At 44.4% G+C, this 22,144-nt stretch overlaps 1 protein-coding gene across 4 annotated transcripts in view; it reads left to right on the top strand.

Annotated features, from left to right (window-relative positions):
• Positions 1-22,144, top strand: part of ARHGAP17 (Rho GTPase activating protein 17) — a 101,724-nt gene extending 79,580 nt beyond the window's left edge. The window contains exons 16-21 of one of the 4 annotated variants that reach the window (XM_055562385.1): positions 886-1,045; positions 3,018-3,251; positions 5,231-5,394; positions 12,005-12,598; positions 15,491-15,539; positions 21,039-21,175. In XM_055562385.1, coding sequence (XP_055418360.1) covers positions 886-1,045; positions 3,018-3,251; positions 5,231-5,394; positions 12,005-12,598; positions 15,491-15,498 — 1,160 coding nt within the window. In that variant the 3' untranslated portion in view covers positions 15,499-15,539; positions 21,039-21,175. The other 3 variants (XM_055562383.1, XM_055562384.1, XM_055562386.1) reach the window with 3 other exon arrangements.

Genomic DNA, 22,144 nt, shown 5'->3' with positions numbered 1-22,144 from the left:
ATGTAAGGATGCATAGTGAATGTGTGATGGATAAGTGATAATTGGCATTTTGCCCAGGGTTTCCTTTTTTTTTTTTGGAGGGGGTCAGTGTTCATTGAGGTGCAATTTGCATAAATTAACAACTGACTGTACAATGTAATGATTTTTAACAAATTCATTCAGTGTGTACCTGCCACAATGATTATATAGACTGTTTCCATCATCCCAGAGAGTTCTTTCATGACCCTTTTCAGTCATTCCTATCATTCAGCCGGTGGCCATCATTCATCTGCTTTCCGTGTCTACAGTCTGTCTTTTAAACATTTTTATATAAATAAGAGTATGGAGTGTAGTCTTTTGTATCCGGCTTCTTTCATTTAGCATCATGCTATTCAATAAGTTCAGTCGCTCAGTCATGTCCGACTCTTTGCAACCCCACGGACTGCAGCACCCCAGGCTCCCTGATCATGCTTTTGAGAGCCAAGATTTCTTTTGAGAAAACGAGTCTTCAGAACCTGCTATAGACAGTATGAAGTTGATACCGCCCTTTTTATCTATTTAATATCAAGCTGTAAATATCTTAGTTTTTTCTGTTTCCAATAAGTAGTCATTCATGCTCAGTATCCTCTTCCATATTCCATGTTTTCTTTTAAGGAAAGAGAAAGCAGGGGAGTTGTGTAACTTGGATTCTGAAGCATACCCCTCCCTTAGCTCTCGTTTTCTTACCTTACCCCCCACCTTGGTTTGGGAAACTGTCCTTAAGAAGATGAGGTGCCTGGGGCTTCCCCTTGTGAAATAGTGAGGGCTCGTGAACGAGAGGAGTCTCCTGTCCCAGTGGGGTGTCCTCCAGCTCTCTTAGCCCCCGTGTGCTGTGTCTCATGTACACATTTCTTTTTCTTCCGGCAGAGGTGGAATTTAACGTGTCAGAAGCGTTCGTACCTCTCACCACCCCAAATTCCAATCACTCATCCCACACTGGAAACGACCCTGTCGACTCGGGGACCCTGGAGAGGAAGCGGCCTGCCAGCATGGCGGTGATGGAGGGGGACCTGGTGAAGAAGGAGAGGTGTGTTCAGAGCTATGGATCTTCACAGTGGTGGGAGCTGGCACAGGGAAGAGGCGGTGGACCCGTGGTCCCTGGTCCTGCCTCAGTGGACCTGTCTTTCGGGAGCGACTCAGTGAGCACCCAGGCCTGTCAGAGTCCAGACAGTTTCAGGAACTCGGCTCTAGTTCGTTGCAAACATTAATCTGCCCCGACAGGAGGTGTGTAGCCGCCAGTTAATACTCGTACCTGGCGCGTCCAAGCTTTGCTTGGTGGTCTGTGATGAGCCCACACAGTAGCATCACACACATGTTACAAATTCACCTAAATGTACTTGATTGGAGAAAAAGAAAAAAAAGAGTTAAATATTGAGGATGTCTGTCCAGGAGTGAATATGAGAACAACCCACCTCTCATGGTGATCTATGTGAGCTGGTGTCTAAAGACACACGTTTTTGGTATAACTTGGTTCCTCATTGGATGCCAAGCATAGAAGCCTCAGTTTTTGCCAGTTCTGGAAGAAAAAAAACTGTGTCGGACTTAGTAAGAGGCAGTACTAGTCTCTATACTAGGCTCGTTGGGTGATCTGTGGGATTTTCAAACGTTATTAAGACTATTTGTGGTTTTTGCCTTCAGATGCCAATCTGTCCGACATGTATGCTGAAATGCTACTGTGTTTACCAGTAACGCTGGGTTAGGAGTTGCGTGCTTTTCTCATGTACATGCAATAATCTTCCTGGAAATAGTTTTACATGAAAACTAAACAACAAGCTCTTATTCTAACTGCCCGCTCTTAAAGTGAGGTCTGTTTTTTTGTTTTGCCTTTTTGTTGTTTGTTTTTAAAACCCATGGCAAAGGAAAAGGCTTTACTCTTCTGTTCTGCCACTCTGGAGGCCACGTTTATTATGTGCAGAAGCTTCACTCCTCTGAACCCACATTCACACACGCAGAAGAGCTTCCTGGTGACAGTGTCCTTCGCAGAATTAGCCTTTGTGTATCTGAAGTTACAGACTGCAGTGTTAGGGTCTAGTTAGCACGTGATAAAGAGTTCCCAGCCATCTTCCTGGATGAATTCTCCCCACCAGCTGACCCAGTAACCACAAGCTCAGGCAGCCATATAACTCTTTAATCTTTTGAACTGGCCAAAAGGGTTAAAGTTCATACACCAGTGGCTTCAGTAGAAAGTGAATCTTCCTTCTAACCTATCCTCCAACCACCATCTCCTTTCCCAGAGCGACTGTTTTTCCAGTCCTACACATCCGCTCAGATACATTCTTTGCATATTTACCATCATTTCTGGGCTTCCCTGGTGGCTCAGTGATAAAGAATCTGCCTGCCAATGCAAGAGACGCAGGAGATGTGGGTTTGATCCCTGGGTCAGAAAGATCCCTTGGAGTAGGAAATGGCAACCCACTCCAGTATTCTTGTCTGGAGAATCCCATGCACAGAGGAACCTGGTGGGCTACAGCCCATGGGGTCGCAAAAGAGTCGGACGTGACTTAGCAACTAAATAACAAACAGCGCGTCCTTTTGGATATATTCTTTGCATACGCATAGACCTAAGTTTGTACATCTCAGCTTAAGAGGTGACGTAAGGCTGTCTGACTTTGCTGCTGGTGGCACTTCTGCACTCAGCTTCCCCCTTGATGGGGAAACACACAGATTCCAGGTGATGGTCTCGTGGAAATAAACTATGGAAATGAACACGCTGTCATGAGGGCGCTCACTCAGGGTGAGGCCTGCGTGTTTGCTTTCAGCTGCTCACACCCACTTTGAGAAAGGACGTTGGTCAGTACCAGGTCCAGGTTTAGAGCCCTGTTACTCCGTGCCTGGGTAACAGGAGCAACCATTCATCTGGTCCTTGCCGCTTCATTGCATGCTGGGCAACTGGGGTGGCTGTCCTCGCGTGTGGGGTTTAACGTGTGGGGACCGACGGGCGTCTGTGTCAGTGGTCGGCTCGCATGGTGTGTTGCTCACTGTTTCTTCTCTCTGTGTAGCTTTGGTGTGAAGCTTATGGACTTCCAGGCCCACCGGCGGGGTGGCACCCTAAATAGAAAGCACGTATCCCCTGCTTTCCAGCCACCACTCCCGCCCACAGATGGCAGCACCTTGGCTCCAGCGGGCCCAGAGCCCCCTCCCCAGAGCTCTAGGGCCGAGAGCAGCACAGGGGGTGGGACTGGCCCCTCCTCTGCAGGCATTCTGGAGCAGGGGCCCAGCCTGGGCGACAGCAGGTAAGGAGGCCAGCTTCTGCTGGCAGTGGGTGCCAGACACCCCAGCCTTCTTGCAGGTGCTGGCCTGCGGGCATGGCCTCCATGCCCCAAGGATCACTTGGCACGGCATGAACCATCTTTGCCTTCACTTCTCCTGGCAAAGGATGGAAAAAAAGACTGCAAATTGCTTGCTTCCTTTCCTGTTTTCAAAAGAAAGCAACATTTGTTTGCATTCTTTACCATACTGCTTTAGGGTTGGGAAGCTAGAAGCCAATAAGTGTCTCACAGTCATAAGCCTCTCTTACCTGTTTCATGTATACTCGTTATTCACATAGCATTTGCTTGTTGTCATCCAGAATGCTAACTATAAATGTTGGACTGTAACAAGTTAGTAAGATAATTATATTCCTCGCATTCCTTCACTCACCCATTCATCCATCCATCCAATCAGATGTACTGAATAACTGTGCTGGACCCTATACTGAGCATCCCCCCAGCCCCCTGACTTTAAGTCTTGTAGGGGAGGTGATACATGAGTACAAAGTAGAAAATAATGGTAGATTTTCTTTGGAGGCTCTTTGGTTACTTCACCTTTTGATTAGCAACCTGGAGTGGACTGTGAATTTATAGCAGCTTTAAGGAAAAATACCTTTGACCTGGAGACCTTTATTGAATTGGCGTGAACTCAGTTCTCCACTCTGACCTGGGCAGATGGCCACAAGAGGCCACTTGAGGTGGTATGTTGGGTGGTTCAGAGCTGGCAACTGCTGTAAAAGATGAGCCCCTCTTGTACATGCTAACATTTTTATTGTATTTGGTCTACCTCGGCCACCTATAAAGCACTGAACGGTCATATATCAAGTAAAATAAAAGATAAAACAAGGATGGCCTGTGAATCGTGCACTTTTTTCCTGCCCAGAGGTGACTTTGCCTTGGGGGAGCTCCCTCAGGTCTTCTCCTTTGGTGGGGAGAGACTGCTTGTCATGTGCAAAGCGTAATGAGATGAGAATCTCATTAAATTCTCATAGCTAACTGAGGGCTTTGTGCATTCCTACATTCCTTTCTACCAGCATAATTGAAGGAAATATACCTCCTGGTTAAAAATAACTAAGGCTTCAAACTCCCTGGTGCTTCAAACACACATTGTAAGCTCCACCTTGGCCTGTCCATAACTGCTGCCACACAGGTATTCATTTGGGCCTAAATCTTTTGCTTGGAGAAAAAGTCTTAGCAGACTCACATTTTCATTTACCTGCAGCGTTCAATTTGTTTTAATCAGGCAAAATATTTTATTTAAGACAGAAATTAGTCTTCACCGCAGAAGGACAAATAGGATCTCCGTCATCAATTTGCTCTTTGTTTTTTGTGCTCTGTAGATATCTTGGGGTACATCTCATCAATGGCATTTACCTTGACAAATTGTAGCTGTAAAGTTCAGTATAGAAAGTTCTGAGCCAGGGATGAGTGGAACCTCAGATCTGATCTCTACGCCACTATTAACCCACCCTGGACCTTGAGTAATCATTTAGCCTCTCAGAGTTTCTCTTTCCTGCAGGCCAAATTATTGATAATAATTGAGCACTTGATCATTTAGCGTAGCATTAGTGTTTTGCTACTCCATTTGCTTAGTTTGTCCAACGTGTATGTCAAAATGGTATTATTTTGAAGTCCAAAAACCCTTTCATGTCTTTAAATGTTGCCCAATTTAAGTACAAGCTCATTAGAACTTGAAATTTCTTATTGATTGCTGCAAAATGGCCTCTCGTGATTTTTAAGTGACAGAGTAATTGGAAGACCATCTGGTGCCATGAATCTCAAAATCTGTGGTCTTGGCTGGCACCAAATAGATACCAGCTTCAGACCTGAGTGAGCTATTTAAAAGTTCAGACCACCTCCTTGCCTGCTATGGGGAAAACTAGTGGGAATCCCATACTTTACAGCATATTTAGCTTTTCTAGCTGGGAATGCTTGACATCTAACGTGGCTTCTGCTCCCCATAGTCCTCCAAAGCCCAAGGACTCTGCGGCTGCGCCCGCGCCTGGGAGGAACAGCAGTCAGGCGGCCCCCAGCCCAAGCCAGGCCCAAGCGGCTGCCGGCTCCCATCAGCTCTCTGTGGGCCCCGCACACAACTCCGCCGGCCCGAGCCCTCACACTGTGCGCCGAGGTAAGTCCCCACCACCTTCACTCGTGCCCTTGGGGAGGGACATGCACACCTCCCTGGGTCAGCGTAGTGGTCAGGCTGAGAAGTTCTCCGGCTGATGGTTCCACATCTGTTGTAAAGTGGCAAGCAGAAATACCAGTCGTTAAGGAAAAGAATCCTTAAGGGAAGTGGAAAAATGGGGAGCAGGCAAACAGACCTTTCAGAATATGTTTGAGCTACCAAGCCTAAGAGACAGTCGTTTCTCCAGAAATGCTCCCTGTTTTCCAGGAACCTGGTGTTCTAAGCCCTCACTCTGTTTTCGGAACCACAGCCTCTGTCCCAGCCAGGCTTCCTAGGCCTGGGAGCCCCCAGGCTCTCTGGATTGGGCTCTGGGCCTCTGGGTCCCCATTCACATGTAACCTGACCTGCTCCCACCTGTGCCACTGTGGTCCTCACCCCCGCAGGCAAGGACATGGCTTTTTTTTTTTTTTTTTTTTTTAATGAAAAATTCTTTAAATTCTGTAGTGCTTTACAGTTTTTTCAAAAGTTTTGCACACGTGATTTAATATAATCCCATAATAACACCCCTTTTTTCCATACCCCTTTCTTGCCCCTCCCTCTATCCCTCTCCCTAGTGGTAACCACTGGTTTGTTCTATGTATCTTTGAGTCTGCTGTATTTTTGTTTTATTCACCACTCTGTTGTATCTTAGATTCCATGTAGAAGAGATACCATACAGGATTTCTCTTTCTGACCTATTTTGCTCAGCATAATGCCCATCAGGAGGGGGATGGCTTTAAGCCACAAAGCTGAGTGCGTCATCCTGGCTGGAACTCTCAATACCTTCCATGCAGACCTCCCACCAGGCACCCTGCATGGCCTGGCCACGTGGTCTAGGTTGGCCCCTCTGAGCCCAGCTCTTCCCTTGTCCCCTTACTGACTTCAGCCTCACTAGTCCACTCTCTGTTCCTCAGATGCACTAAGCTTACTCCCTCTTTAGAGCTTCTGCACATGTTTTCTCTTCTAGAACATTCTGTCCCACATCTTCACATGGTTCCTTCTTTTTTATTTTATTGGGGTCGGAGCACATGAGATCTACCCTCTTAAATATTTGTGTATAATAGACAATGCGCTCTTCAGTGCATAATACAATCCTGTACTGTAGACACAGTGATATACAAGAGATCTCCAGAAGCTGCCTAACATGACTGATACCTTATGCCTGTTGAATACCAGCTCTCCATCATTCCCCGTCTTTACTCCTGCCCCCAGTCCCTGGCAACGCCCATTCCACTCCTGGTTCCAAGAGTTTGACTGTTCTTGATACCTCATGTAAGTGGAATCAGTTAGAATCTGTCCTGTGACTGGCTTGTTTCACTTCGCATCATGTCTTTAAAGTTCATCTGCATTGTTATATATGACAGAATTTCTTACTTTTTGAAGCTATTCCATTTTATGTATATACAAACTTTTTAAAGTCCAGTCATCCCTTCTCAGTGTAGTAGGAAAAAAATTTGGAAGTAATTTTTGATGCAAATAAAGTATAGAAGATGCATATCCAATACACTAAATACTAAATTTAAAAAATCAGGAGCCACTTAAAGGGCTGATATCCTGTTCATCATAAAACTGAGATAAAAATTAGTTGTACTAAGAAATACCTTTTCACCTCGGGAAACATGACCATTTTTATTTAAAGAAAAAAAAATCCAGTTATCCATCAATGGGCAATAGATTGTTTCAACATCCTGGCTATTGTGAATCATGCTTCAGTGGACATGGATGTGCAAACAGTCTCTTCAAAATCCTGATTTCAGTTCTTTTAGATAAATACTCAGAAGTGAGATTCTTCAATCAGTGTGGTAGTTTTATTTTTAATTTTTTTTAGGAGACTTCATTCTGTTTTCCATAATGGCTGTACCTATCTACATGTTCCCACCAATAATGTATAAAAGTTCCAGTTTTTCCATATTCTCACCAATGCTTGCTGTCTGTTGTTGTTTGATATTAGCCATTCTAGCAGGTGTGAGGTAATATGGCGTTTTGGTTTTGATTTGCATTTTCCTGATTGTTACAATGTTGAGCACCTTTTCATATGTCTGTTGGCCATTTTTATGTCATCTTTAGAGAAAGTCTTGAGTCTATTTTAAAATCAGGTAATTACTTATTCTGCTGTTGAGTTGTAGGAGTTCTTTATATATTTGGGGAATTAACACCTGTTCAGATACATGATTTTGAAATTTTTCTCCCATTCTGTAAGTCGCCTTTTCATTCTGTCGACTGTTTCTTTTGTTGCTTTACCAAAGCTTAGTAGTTTGATATAATCCCACACATCTATTTTTGCTTTTGTTGCCTATGCATTTGATGTCATATCCATGAAACCACTGCCAACACCAGTGTTATGAAGCTTTCCCCTTGTGTTTTCTTCAAAGAGTTTTACAGTTTCAGTTCTTACATTTAAGTCTTGGATCCATTTTGAGTTGACCTCTGTGTTTCGTGTAAGATAAGGGTGCCATTTCATTCTTTCACATTTGAGTATCCAGTTTTGCCAGTATTGTCTGTTGAAAAAACTATCCTTTTCCATTGTGTATTCTTGGTACCCTGTTGAAGATCAGTTGGCAGTACAGACACAGATTCATTTCTGTGCTGTCTGTTCTCTCCATGCTTCAGGTCTCAGCTCAAAGACTTCCCCAGTGAAACCTCGCTGACCACCCAGTCTGAACTGAGGACCACCACTCACATAAGTCATTCTCTTATCACATCACTCTATTTCTTTCAGAACCTTTTTCTCCATCTGAAATTTTTAAATTTGTGTTTTAACATATTGCTAGTCTCCTCTCGTAGCTCACAGAACTGGGATCTTGCCTGTCTCACACACTCCTATATTCCTAGTCCTGGTCCCGTGCCTGTTACAGAGTGGATACTCAAATATGTATGGTCTGGGAGTTAGAGAAGCTTGAATGATTCAGATCTTGGGATGATTTTGCTCTCCTCCCACCATCTGGGACATCTGGCAATGTCTAGAGACTTCTTGCTTGTCACAACCAGGGAGGGGAGTGGTATTGGCCATCTAGTGTGTGGAGGACCAAGATGCTGGTAAACATCCTACCATGTGCGAGACAGCCCCCCGCAACACAGAACCATCTAGCTCCACATGTCAGTAATGCTGAGACTGAGAAACTCTGGTCTACAAAGAGGCATGATTCACTGAAGATGTTTCTAAAGCCAGTTAAAGTCCATGTGAATCAGGCTACCCTATGTCTTAACTCCAAACTACATTTATTGGAGTATGGATGATCTTCAATATAAAATGACATATATATATTTTAATATTAAATTTGATATAACTTTAGACTTAAAGGAGAGTTGCAGAGATAGTGTAGAACAGGTGCACATAGTCTTCACTGAACCTCTCTTAAATTTTTATATTTTTATAGAACAACTATCAGATCAGATCAGATCAGTCGCTCAGTCGTGTCCGACTCTTTGCGATCCCATGAATTGCAGCACGCCAATTCCCTGTCCATCACCAACTCCCGGAGTTCACTCAGACTCACGTCCAACAAGTCAGTGATGCCATCCAGCCATCTCATCCTCTGTCGTCCCCTTCTCCTCTTGCCCCCAATCCCTCCCAGCATCAGAGTCTTTTCCAATGAGTCAACTCTTTGCATGAGGTGGCCAAAGTACTGCAGTTTCAGCTTTAGCATCATTCCTTCCAAAGAAATCCCAGGGCTGATCTCCTTCAGAATGGGCTGGTTGGATCTCCTTGCAGTCCAAGGGACTCTCAAGAGTCTTCTCCAACACCACAGTTCAAAAGCATCAATTCTTCAGTGCTCAGCCTTCTTCACAGTCCAACTCGCACATCCATACATGACCACAGGAAAAACCATAGCCTTGACTAGACGGACCTTTGTTGGCAAAGTAATGTCTCTGCTTTTGAATATGCTATCTAGGTTGGTCATAGCTTTCCTTCCAAGGAGTAAGCGTCTTTTAATTTCATGGCTGCAGTCACCATCTGCAGTGATTTTGGAGCCCAGAAAAATAGAGTCTGACACTGTTTCCACTGTTTCCCCATCTATTTCCCATGAAGTGATGGGACCGGATGCCATGATCTTCATTTTCTGAACAACTATAGATACCCGGAAATAACTCTGATACAGTGTTATTAGCTAAACTTCAGGCTTTGACCACATTTCCCCAGTTTTTCCACTAAAGTTCTCTTTCTGTCCCAGTGTCAATCCAGAATCCCACATTTCAGTTATTTTTTTAAGGTGTACAGTGTGATGATTTAATACATGTATACACTGTGAAGTTATTACCACAATCACAAGAGGTTAATATCCAAGATATATAAGAAACTCATACAGTTCAATAGCAAAACAGAATATCCCATTTAAAAATGGGCAAAGAGTATATTTCTGAGTTCATTTTCTTGTGTTATCATCTCTGTAACCAGGACTGGGGAAACAGAATAAATAACAGTTTTGCTATTAAAAAATCTTACGGAGGCTCTCCTATAAGCCACCATCGTCTTTGTCTGCATCCTAACTGATGCTCAAGGGAAGTTAGGTCTTTTCTACCTGGATTTCAGGTATAGCCCTGGAAGCGAGGTTGAGATTCCTTCATAGCCCCTTTAGGAGTTTTTCCTGCGTCACAGATCTCAGGTTTCGTCACAAGAAGAGTCTGAGCCTTTGTGCACCGTCCACCTACCTGGCTCAGCCTCCCAGCACCTGCGTGGTGGGCTTAGACGAGGCCTGCCTTCCTCCCAGCCTGGCCTCCATGCGGGACTCGGACCTTGTCATGCTGCTCTCATGCTTTCTCTCCAGATTCCCTCTACACCCTTAAATGTCAGGAATGATCTTTTATTCAGCATGAATATGTAGTTAATATTGTTTAGAACAGAATGCTGGAAATTTTTCTTTTTAAGTTGCTTATGATAACCAGAGTGCAGCTCATGTTCCAGATTCCTTTGTCAGTGGGTTGGTTGTTTCTGTGGGAAAAGATCTTCCCATTTCCAAGGTCAAAAGTTCTATCAGGCCAGCAGAGCAGACTTTATTCCTTTTTTATTCCTGAATTCTGTACCTTATGAGCAGGGAGCCAGGCAGCGTAGAAAGGAAGAAGAGAGACAAAAAGAGTCCGAGGAGGCCACAGGACATGGTGTGAGCCTCTGCTCTGCTCTGTACTGGCTGTGTGACATTTTACAAACACTTGACCTCTCTGAGCCTCGGTTTTCTGGACATGAAATGGATATGATAATGCCTGTCTTGCAGTGAGCTTATGAGACTTAAATGAGACAGTCTATGTAAAGGGCCTAACTTGGTGCCAGTCACGTATTAGGTGAATGATACACCTTCATTTCTTCCCTTTGTTTCCCTCTTACTTTCTTGCAGGATTAGAAGGATCTCAGCAGAATTTGAAAAAATGCTAAAGTTTCTCCTTTCCACCCATTTCTCCCAACCCCACACCAGCTCCAGACTTGTTTTTTTCTCCTACCCTGCCATCCTTGGTACCAAATTCCCACCCCCAGTGATACTGATCTTAGCTGACGTAGGGAGTAGAGTGATGCAATTCAACTCTTGGAACTGAATCCAAGGCTATCATCCAGATTTATACTTTTATCTAGAATATATCTATTAGCACAAATGATTCTGGAATTTGTAGAATTTCTGTTAATAATAAAAATATATCATGCCCTCTAGGAGATGAAACCTCAGGGCAAGGGGTCCATGGTTACATACAGGTGGCCCAGTCGTGCTTAGAGACCCCCTTAGCGTTCTTGGAGAAGAAAATGGCAACCCGCTCCAGTGTTCTTGCCTGGAAAATTCCATGGATGGAGGAGCCTGGCAGGCTATAGTCAATGGGGTCGCAAAGAGTCAGACACGACTGAGCGAATAATACTTAGCTGTTCTTAAGGTGCTTGACTCCATGTAAGTGGGTCAGCCTCTGTTAACTGAGTTTTCTAATCATTCAGCTTTTAAAATGACAGATTTTTAAAGATCTATATGTGTACAATGTACTTTTGTAAAAAAAAAAAAATAGCCTTTTTATTTTGGAATAATTTTAGATTTACAGAAAAGTTACAAAGGTAGTCTAAGAGATTGGGTGTACTTCTCACTCACTTTCCCCTATAGTTAACATCTCCCATCACCAGGGTACTTTATCACGGCTGTGAAACCAACTCTGGTACATTACTACTAACCAAACTCCGTATTTTGTTCAGATCTCACCAATGTTTCCTCTACTGGCCCCTTTCTGACCCCAGCTTGTCCCCACCCCCAGGACAGCTTGGTGGCATTTAGTCAACACCACCTCTCCTTACCGTTTCTGGACTGTGACAATTTCTTAGTCTTCCCTTAGTTTTTCGTGGCCTTGACAGTTCTGGGGAGTCCTGGCATTTTGAAGACAGTCTGTCAATTTGCGTGTTTCAGATGCTTTTCTCATGGTTAGGCTGACTGTGGGGTTGGGCGAGGAGGACCACAGAGGGGAGGTGCCCCTGGCTGACATGGGTTTGGGAGTTGGGGCAGGTCTGGATCTCACCTGGCTTACATGGTGAGGTTAAGCTCGGTACCCTGGTCCAGGGGGCTTGGCCATCCCCAGCGCTCCGCTTCCTGAGAGATGTTTTTCCTTTGCGCAGCTGTTAAAAAACCTGCTCCAGCACCCCCGAAACCAGGAAACCCGCCTCCCGGCCACCCCGGGGGCCAGAGTTCTCCAGGAACATCTCAGCACCCACCCAGCCTGTCGCCAAAGCCGTCCACCCGCAGCCCTTCTCCCCCCACCCAGCCCCCGGGCCAGGCCCCGAGCCAGCCCTGCGCCACCTCGCAGCTCTCAGCACCGCGGAGGTACTCCAGCAGCCTGCCTCCGATCCAAGCCCCCAACCACCCGCCGCCGCAGCCCCCCACGCAGGCCGCATCGCCGTCGGCGCTCACCAAGCAGGGCAGCCAGGGCCCACCGGCGCCCGGTGAGCCTGGACTCGAGCAGTCGTCCCACACCCCTCCCCAGACTCCAACGCCCCCCAGCACTCCGCCCCTCGGAAAACAGAACCCCGGCCAGGCGGTGAGTAATCCCGAGACCGCACAGCCACACGCTGGAACCTTACCGAGACCAAGACCAGTACCAAAGCCAAGGAACCGGCCCAACGTGCCCCCGCCCCCTCATCCTCCCGGCGCACACGCCGCCGGGGACGGCAACCTCAGCATCGCAGCTCCCACCGCCTCCAAAATAGTCACAGGTAAGTGGGAAATGGATTCAGACAGTTCCCCTTGCCAACTCTACCTTGCTTTATTACTATTCTCCTTCATTTAGGCTTCGATTTTACATCAGGGGTTGGCAAACCAGGACTGCGGGCCAAATCTGGCCTCCAGGTTGTTTTTATAAATAAAGCCTTCCATTTGTTGACATGTTCTTTCTAGCCACTTCTATGCTAAAACAGCAGAGTTGTGTCGCCCTTTGGAAAGTCGTATACTTCCAGAGCCTTCAGATTTCCTACCTGGCCCTCAGGTTTGCCAGCCCCTGATGTGTAGGGTCACTATGTTTGAGAACCATCTACGTTTACATTTTCTAGGTATAATGACCTCATCCAAGCGGAAGGTATTGTCCAACTGGAGCATGATATTCATTTCTTAGTGAACTCCTCATTAAAATGTTCGTTTTCTTTTTAAGAGTAATTTAGAGTAAGTGAAGCATTTCAGGTATAATCTTAAAAAATATGTTTTATGCTAAACTGGATGCTCTCAGCAGGGAGATTTGAGACGCATGAGAATGCCAGCCTTTAATGGCAAGGAACAGAAGAATCGAGATTTCCTTTTAATTCTATGGAAACCTGTTTTAGGTATTGATGATTATACAGATTTTACCTCTCTCATGGGATATTTTTTATTGGCAGTCTGGAACATGACCATTTATTTAATTGTGATTTTTTTTTTTTTTAATTTCCATCTCAAGTGCTCTAATTTACTGTTTAAGGATGAGATGGATGGATTTTTTTTTTTAATGGTTTTAAAAATGGTAATTAGTAGCTTTGAATAATTTCTTAGAACAGCCTAGTTTTACATTTTCCTAAGTGGAGCTGTTTTTAGAGAAGTAGCTGAAATATACCTCTGGGCCCTCCAGCCATGCTGAATGACATCTCTGCTAAAAATGAGCAAAGGATACATCCCACCCTAAGTGACGAGGGTTAACCGTCTAGTTTCTTTTTTGATAACTTTTTTTCCCCCAGGAGTATATTGCGTGATTTACATGTGTTATAAATTGTGAGCTTTTTTTTTCTGATGACACCTCAGCTTTTATTTAAAAAACAAAGCCACATTGGTTTGTTTGTTTGTTTGTTTCCCAATAGATGCCCTTCCTAGTGCCCTCACAGGTGGGGAAGGTTTCCAGGAGTAAGGTCTGTAATCCTCCCCAAGCAGCTTGCCCGCAGCCCCAAATGCTCCTGCTTAGCCATGTTTTGTATACGTGCTTTTGACTTTGTGCTCAAGAGCAGCCATCCAACCCCCTGCCATCCATTCTCTAGCAGGTAGACATCACTCTTGTTTATAGAAGCACTTTGAGCTGCAGTGCTCCGAATTTGAGATGTAGGTGTCAATAGATCTCGAGCCCAATTTCAAGCCGCTCAGATAAGAATACTAAGAAATGTTTCCTTTCTTTTTGGTAAGCTTTTCCCAAGCGTCTGCTCTGCTCAGTGTGATTTCCCTGTCATTGATTGGCTCCTCAGCATCCAACCAAAGAGAACTGGGGTGCAGTTAGCCCAGAAAATGGCGTCCCTTATGTCTTGAGCTTTAATTTTGAATTAACTGCATGGAGCTTCTTAATTCGGTGTTTAAAATTCTCAGGATCCCCCATCCCCTCCAAAAAAGTTCTTTCTCCAAAGATCCCACACTAAATTTCTTTGCATTCTGGCATGCTTACATTTTGCTTTCTTAAACCACATGAGCTTTTTGAAAGGTATTGTGAGGCTCATCTGAATCTAGCCTTTAGGTCCACGCTTGGACGGCATAAGGCTCCCATCATATGTCCAACTCAGTTCTAATCAGCTGACCTGAGCCTTAAGCCTTCAGTGGGCTACTTAGAGTTTTCCCAGCTTTGGCCTGAGGAAGACTTTCTGTAAAAACCAGAAAGGGAAAACAAGAACTCAATCTTTCAACCAGTGGAGGGCTCAGGTCTTATTCCACCTTCCTGACTCCTGGGTAATGAACCCAGAAGTCTGCAGTTACCCAGTTGGGTGTGGAAATCACAGAGTGAAAAGACTAAACCCTAATTAAGGCTGAGCCTTTTAACACTTTAATTCTTGTGATACATCAGAATTTTATTTCCAGATCTGCCCTTTTCTTTAGAGGAAAGACTACAATCAGAATTGTATCTGCTCTTCAAAACCATGGTTATCCGGGTGTTTTTATTCCAGAAACTTATTTTATTGATGTGCTAGGACACTGTAATGTTCTGTACTTTAACAACTGTCAGATAAGTGAAATTTGATATTATAAATACTTTCCCTAGGATATTAGCTAAATATTGTAAAAATCAATCTGTACTTTGAATTCTCCTAACTCAAGAAATTCCAGGTCACCATATCTTTGTTTTACAGAATTAATTTTTAATTTCTTCAAATCCCCTGAATTGCCATTAGAAGTACATAAAAGGCCAGCATTTAGAATTTACAAATACGCTTGTGTTGATCATGCTGCTGTTAACCAATCTGGAATTCAGTCATTGGGTTTTTCAAGAAGAAGAAAATGTTTTAACTTCCCTAGACAGGTAGTCCTTTATTATGAAATCATGTTTTCACTTGGAAATCTCTAGACAGACGAATTCCTGAAAACAGGTTATTCACTGAGAGCATTTAATCTTAAAAACTGATTTATGGCCTGGGGATTAAGATAAGCTCTCAGGGGAGATTCCTGATACCAAACAGGTTTGGCAGTCAATTTTTGGCAGCTCAGCACCAGAGAAAGGAGGGATTCTGCAGTCCTTCTGAATCTCTTCTTAATTGTTAACTCTAGAAAGCAGTAGGAAAAAAGAGCCATAGGATTTTAGCTTTGCAAGGAAAAGAGTTTTTACATCTTGCTGTTTTTAAAGTAATAGATTTTAGAGTGTTCTAATCTAAACATTTCATTAAATAATTTAGATGTATGACCTGCCATATTCAGTAAGAACTGAAATTGGAATATTTAATGGTAAGGAAAAGGCACCTGATTGGCCAAAGCATTGTTGCTACTTGATGATCATGTCCGCGCACTAATGCCTGAAGTTAACCGTTCACTCTAACCCTGCCTGCTCGCACCCCCACTAACCGTGCATGCACTGAGGGAGGCTGGCCTTGTTCATGCTTGCTGCCAAGGACTGTGAGTGCTGTGTTCACACACCCGCGTCACCGGGCTGGCCGTGTCACCTGCTCAACTTCTAGTCTTTTCTGTTCCGGGCAGGCTTGAGGGGTAGTGAAAAAACACACTAGAACCAGACATGCCTGAATTCGAATTTCAGCTTTCTGTGTAACAGCGGCACCGCGGCACCGGGTTGCTCTGTAAAATGGTGACATCTGCAAGAGTAACTATCCAAGGCATTAGAGTAGATAAAATAAGAAAAGGACCGTACAGTTCTTAATATACAGGGGGTCTGAGTCAGTGGTAGCTATTTATTATCATTTTTATGGAGAAAAAATAGATAATCAGAGTTAGGTATTAGATTCGTATGTCACCATTTTAAAGACTCACATGCCCGGATCCAGACATGTCAGGTCTGGAGCCCAGTATTTTGATCCCAATGTGCCACTTAGTAGTGGGTTGAAAAGACAGTGCTCTGGACTAGAAGATATATATATTTTTAATTGGAGTATAATTGCTTTACAATGTTGTGTTAGTTTCTGCTGTACAAGAGCATGAATCAGTTATATGTATATATATATCCCCTCCGTCTTGAGCCTCCCTTCCACCGCCCACCCCACCACCCCTCTAGGTCATCAGAGAGCCCTGTGCTGAGCTCCCTGTGCAGGAATGGAGTAGAAGATATTCTTAATTTAGTGAGCCTGAAAGTTAATTTAGTAAATCATTCGTCCACTGCACAGTGGTAGAACCAGTCACAATAATCATCATCAAACACTCGACACTTTGCTGGTTCTCATAGCTTTTGCTTTTTAAAATTAAGCATTTTTTTTTAATAGCATGAAAGTAACGTATTGGGACTTCCCATGTGGTCCAGTGGTTGAGAATTCACCTTCCAACGTAGGGGATGCAGGTTCGATCCCTGGCTGGGGAGCTAAGATGCCACAGGCCTTGTGGCTAAAAAACCAAAACATAAAACAGAAGCAATATTGTAACAAATTCAATAAAGACCATAAAAATGGTCCACACTAAAAAAAATTTTTTTCCAAAAAAGTAATATATTAAAAAAATAAATAAATATGGATACTAAAGCAAATTGGGAAATTAGAAACAATAAGAAATCACCCTTCCATAATTGAAGAAGTCCACTATTCATATTTTATTTTTTCCTTCTAGTTTTTTTTTTTCCTAAAAGGCAAAGGGATGCATGATCATAATTGTTTGGCATACACAGAGTTTGATTTTACGTTTTTATTTTACTTTACATCATGTGCTCTTTCTTATATTATGATATAATTTTTATAACTTTATATGATATGCTATTTCCCATGTTATAATGTAGTTTTTCAATGACTACATGATATTTCATTAAGCAGATGTTTTATTGCTCACAGTTGGACATGTAAGTGGCTTCTGCTTGTAGTTGCATTTTTATTTTTAATAAGTGGATGTCAGGATCATGTCAAGATAAACATCCAGTGAGACCAGAACAGGCGCTCTCCTTTGACTGAAATAATAAAAAGTTGACTCAAAGTCGCTTGCAGATGAGTAAGCCTCTCCCAGCCCTAGAAAACTGATGAGGATTATAAGGAAGTCATTCCCTCAGACTCTAGCTTAGAGAAGGGTTTAATGGTTGAGAGGGGGGTGGTTCACCCTGTACTTGTGCCTGAAATGTTTAATTTCAGGTTTGTGTTTGGACCCCTTAACATGTCAGAGTGGCTATCAGAATAACCTTGGCCTTTCTGAAGGGCAGGTTTATCACTTAAATCACTACTAAATATTGTTGACGTGACAGACTTCCTAGGACCGTACCCTAACTGTAGAATGCCAGTTCCCACCCTCAGAAGGCCCACCCTTAGATGTGTGTGTGCGTGCTCAGTATCTCAGTCGTGTCCAACTCTTTGAAGCCCCATGGACTGTAGCCCACCAGGCTCCTCTGTTCGTGGAATTGGAGGATCCAGGGTATGTTAGTCAGAGCCCCAGAGCAATGGTGAACCACAGGCATGGCATTCTACCAGCAAGCAGAGGCTGTGACTTGGCCCTCTTGCTCAGCCTTCTTATAATACTTTTCATATGAACTTAACTCCAAGAAATATGCTCAAAGACCAGCCCATCTTGGAGTGCGTATAATGAAAAATGATGCCTTGCGTAAATCCATAGCCAGAAAGTTTTGAAGATGTTTTTTTAAAAAACATTGACGGGCTCCTATAGGCATCTTTCTAAAAGAACCTTTATGTCCTTTGCAAATAATGAGCCGAAAGTCTTTAAGTCACTAAAGACACTAGTGACACTTTAAGTCACTAAAATGAGCCAAGAGTCTAAGCCTCAAGCCATTATCTGCTCAGGTGCTGTCTTCTCTCCCAGGCCCCTCTTCCAGGGGCATCTAGACTCCTCTAGGGAGGTGGAGAGGCCTTCTGCAAATTAAGAACCAGGCTCCAGAGCCCAGCCAGTCTGGCTTAGCTCCTCCTTCCAGGGCTGGCTGTGTCCCCTGGATCAGAGAGCCGAGCCCCGCCCCAGACTCCCCCTTGCTTATCTTATGGCGGAGTCAGTGCCGCCTTGGGGTGATCTCACGAGGGTTCAGTGTGATGCTGTGATGTGGTGACGTGTGTGGCGCACTCAGCACCACACCTGGAAAGTAGTAGCTGCTCAGTAGCTTCGGCCACTGGGATAAAGATCTGTCTCTTTCTGAAAGCTGGCTCTGCACACATGCCGTGATTCTTACTGCTTTTTGTGTGTAAACAGATTTGTAGTTTTCTTTCAAGAAATGGTTCATACAAAAGTGAGATGGGGGAAATCCACCAGCCTCAGGCAAACCAGGCAGGGTGAAGTAAAGGAATTTCCTCTATGTCCCACCACACATTTTTCTTCTAAGTATGTAAGTAATGTGTGTTCATCCTAAATAGCTAGAGAAATTCAGAAAAGTCAAGTCCAGAAATTATTGGTGATGTTAAAAAAAGAAAAAGAAGAAAAATAACAAGTTTGTACTCTGAAAAGGATCTGTTACTGATAGGTGTTACGTTTACATGTAAATAGAGATACTGATCAGTAGAAATCTAACTCATATGCACACTCCCTTTGCATCATGCATGTCAGTTCCACAGTTCTGTGTAAAGTCTATGAGCCAAGAAGTGGCACTGGCTGATTGTCCCATCTGTCTTGTTGGGTTAGGATAATGGTAAAGGGGTTGAATGTGCATTGAGTTTGTTGTATCAGTGTTGTCTTCAAGACATGGCCACTTCTTTACATGAGGCTGTTGGCAAAGAGGATTAGAAAGATGGCTGGACTAGATGACTTTTTATCTATTCTTCTGTCCAGACAGACAGACAGACAAACAGCCACAACGTTTATTGAATATCTGCTATTAACTCATCACTGTTCTGGGCACTAAGGATGCACTGTAAATAGGACAGACGTGGTCCCTGCCCTCGTTGACTTTCATTCTGCTGAGGACAAATCTGAGACACTGTATTCTGTGTACATAGACCACCCTTTCCTGTACCTTTACACAGTGCAGTTCAGCACCACTCAGTTGACTTTACGATTCCCATAAGACCTGAGCTATCTGAAATGACACACAGCACCTCAACTCTTTGACACCTTGGCACCTGCATAAATTCGGATATTCACCTGAGTTATGGTGCATAGCAAATCTCAAGGGATGGTCTGCCAACCCAGGAGTGACTGAGAGAAAAGGGGTACCCCAGGAAGTAAGTAGACCTCGCACCTCAGAGCTGTAGGGATGTGTCAGAGCAGGAGTCTCAAAGAAGTGAGCCTCCCAGGATACAACTGCATTTGCCAGTTCTGCCTATGTGGATCAGGAGTGGCTAAAACAGAAGTACTGTTTAGTACTGTTTTATTACTGTTGAAAGCAGCTTCTAGCAAGGGCAGACTGCACAATAGCCAGTACAGAAAAGCAGCTCTAAGCATAACAGGAAAACCCCACCACACGTCCCCCCTGCCGCCCCACCACCCACTTCCCTGCTCCCTACATGACTAGCTCTAACCTGGCAAAAGGAAACTACAACACATCTAAACATCTCCCACCTCTCTTCCACTGCCCTAAAATCCCTAACAAGGCTCATCATTTGCTAGAATTCACATCTACTAGAGAAACAAATTTTTCAAGACCGGAAGGCCTGTCTCCCCAACTTAGCCATGGGCTTCAACTAAAGCTGTGTCTGACTTGTTCACTCTTGCATCCTCACAGCTAGAATGTGGTAGGTGCTGAGCAAGTATTTGTTCATGATGAAGGAATCTGAGACCCACCATCTCACTAGGAAGAGGGCTGTGATTGGTTCAGGTGTCTTGTGAGCAATCATGGCTTGAGGACCATGTATTTGCCATCTCACTGAAGGAGTTCCAGCCAACGTAATAAGACACGAAAAAGGAATTGGAGGTATATAAGTATTAGAAATGGGCTTCCCAGGAGGTGCTAGTGGTAAAGAACCCCCCTGCCGATGCAGGAGATATAAGAGACACGGGTTCAATCCCTAGGTCAGGAAATCCCCCGAAGGAGAGCATGGCAGCCCACTCCAGGATTCTTGCCTGGAGAGTCCCATGGACAGAGGAGCCTGGTGAGCTATAATCCACAGGGTCGCACAGAGTCGGACATGACTGAAGCAATTTAGCACGCGCTTGCACAAGTATTAGAAATAGATGTGAAAATTAATATTTGTAGGAGATTTGGTGCTCTGCCTCAGTGATTGTCAGCCAGGGGTGATTGTGCCCTCCCACCCTCTTCCCAGGAACATTTGGCAGTGACTAGAGATATCTTTGGTTGTCAGCTGTGGGAAGGAGAGCTGTGTGCCATTAGCATCTCACGGGTTAAGGGCAGGGATGCTGCTGCTCAGCATCCTACAGTGCATAAGACAGCCCCACACCCAGGGTGATCTGGCCCCACATGTCACTAATGCCAAGGTTGAGGCCACAGCATTCATTAATAACAGGAGGAAACTCACCAGCCTCAGAGGAGGGAACCCTTTCCAGTGAAGCTCAGCCCTTCCCGCAGCCCAGATGTTGTCAGCAGATTTCAGTTAATGCCTTAGAGCTATTGGTAGGAATAAGGTCTCTCTTCCTCAGTCACAGCAAGCAGATCCTTCCAGGGTTGCATCTCTGAGGATTGCCGTGGGCTCCCAGAAAGGACCACCAGAGCCAGGTGGTCTGTGCCATGTGGCTGTCCCTGGGGTCTCCAAGGCTTGACTCAACTTCTTAGGGCTAACGGTGCCTGTAGTAGGGGAGTGTGCGTGCATGGGCTGACTCTCAAACTCTCCAGCTTCTCTCCTTCTCAGAGAACCTCGGTGGCCTCTTGGGCATTTCCACACCATTGATACCATGTCTCCTCATGTTTTTGTCCAGACGCCAATTCTAGGGTTTCAGAACCGCTTCGCAGCATCTTTCCTGAAATGCATTCAGACTCAGCCAGCAAAGACCTGCCCGGCCGCATTCTGTTGGATATGGACAATGATACAGAAAGCACCGCCCTGTGAAGAAAGCCACACCCCACCCTTGACCCCTTCCGCCCTGGCGAGTGGAGCAGGGGCAGGCAGATGTTGATCTTCATAGACCAAACAGTGAGAAGCTTTCAGTGAAGGGGAAAAAGAAAGGCCTCACCATGCTGGACGTGGCCTTCTCACAGCCCCAGGAGAGAGCAGAGGCTGACACTTAAAGCTGGATGACCTGTGTCTTGAAGAAGTTGGCTTTCTTTATATGGGAAAGAATCATGCCAAAAAATTTTTTTTTCTTTTTTAAAGAGAGATACCTACAGTGGAAGGTGTATCCTTGCCAAGACATGTGTTGAAAGCTTTTGTCCCTGCTGTTCACACAGGCAGCACCATCGGCAACTTGGAATGAACAAAGAGCCATGCATTAACACTCTATTTAATGAAGTACATCCATTATGCTCACCTACTTCCTGCTGCTTGGACTTTGCTTCTCATCTATCACAAGGGAGTTTCCTCTCCTTCAGACATGCTGCAGAATCATTTTGTATGAAGTATGGTCTGTGTCTCCCCGACCCCTCAGAACCACGAGCATTGGGGGTGACTGCTGGATCCGTCACCTCAGCAAACTGGATCGCCTTGTGCCTTGTTGGATTGCCAGAATGTAGACAGAAACGTACTGTTCTTTTTTTTTTTTTTTAAACAATGTAATTGCTACTTGATAAGGACCGAACGTTATTCTAGTTTCATGTTTCATTTGAATTAAATATATTCTGTGGTTTATATGATAACTATCATTCTTGCAGGCAAAACTGTGGATTGTGTGTGTGCATGTTGTCATCTGTCACTTAGCTACAGAGAACTGTGGATGGGGCACTTCCCTGGCAGTCCAGCGGTTAGGAGTCTGCTCTTCCACTAGAGGAGGCGTGGGTTCCGTCCCTGGTCAGGGAAACTGAGATCTCACACATCAAAAAAATTTTTTAAATTAAAAAAAATAAAGACTTGTGGATGGGACAGCCGAAA

This window comes from Bubalus kerabau, chromosome 23, assembly GCF_029407905.1.
Source record: "Bubalus kerabau isolate K-KA32 ecotype Philippines breed swamp buffalo chromosome 23, PCC_UOA_SB_1v2, whole genome shotgun sequence".
Classification (NCBI taxonomy): Eukaryota; Metazoa; Chordata; class Mammalia; order Artiodactyla; family Bovidae; genus Bubalus; species Bubalus kerabau.
The sequence above is the reverse complement of the archived record's forward strand: the minus strand, read 5'-3'. Positions and strand labels throughout refer to the sequence as shown.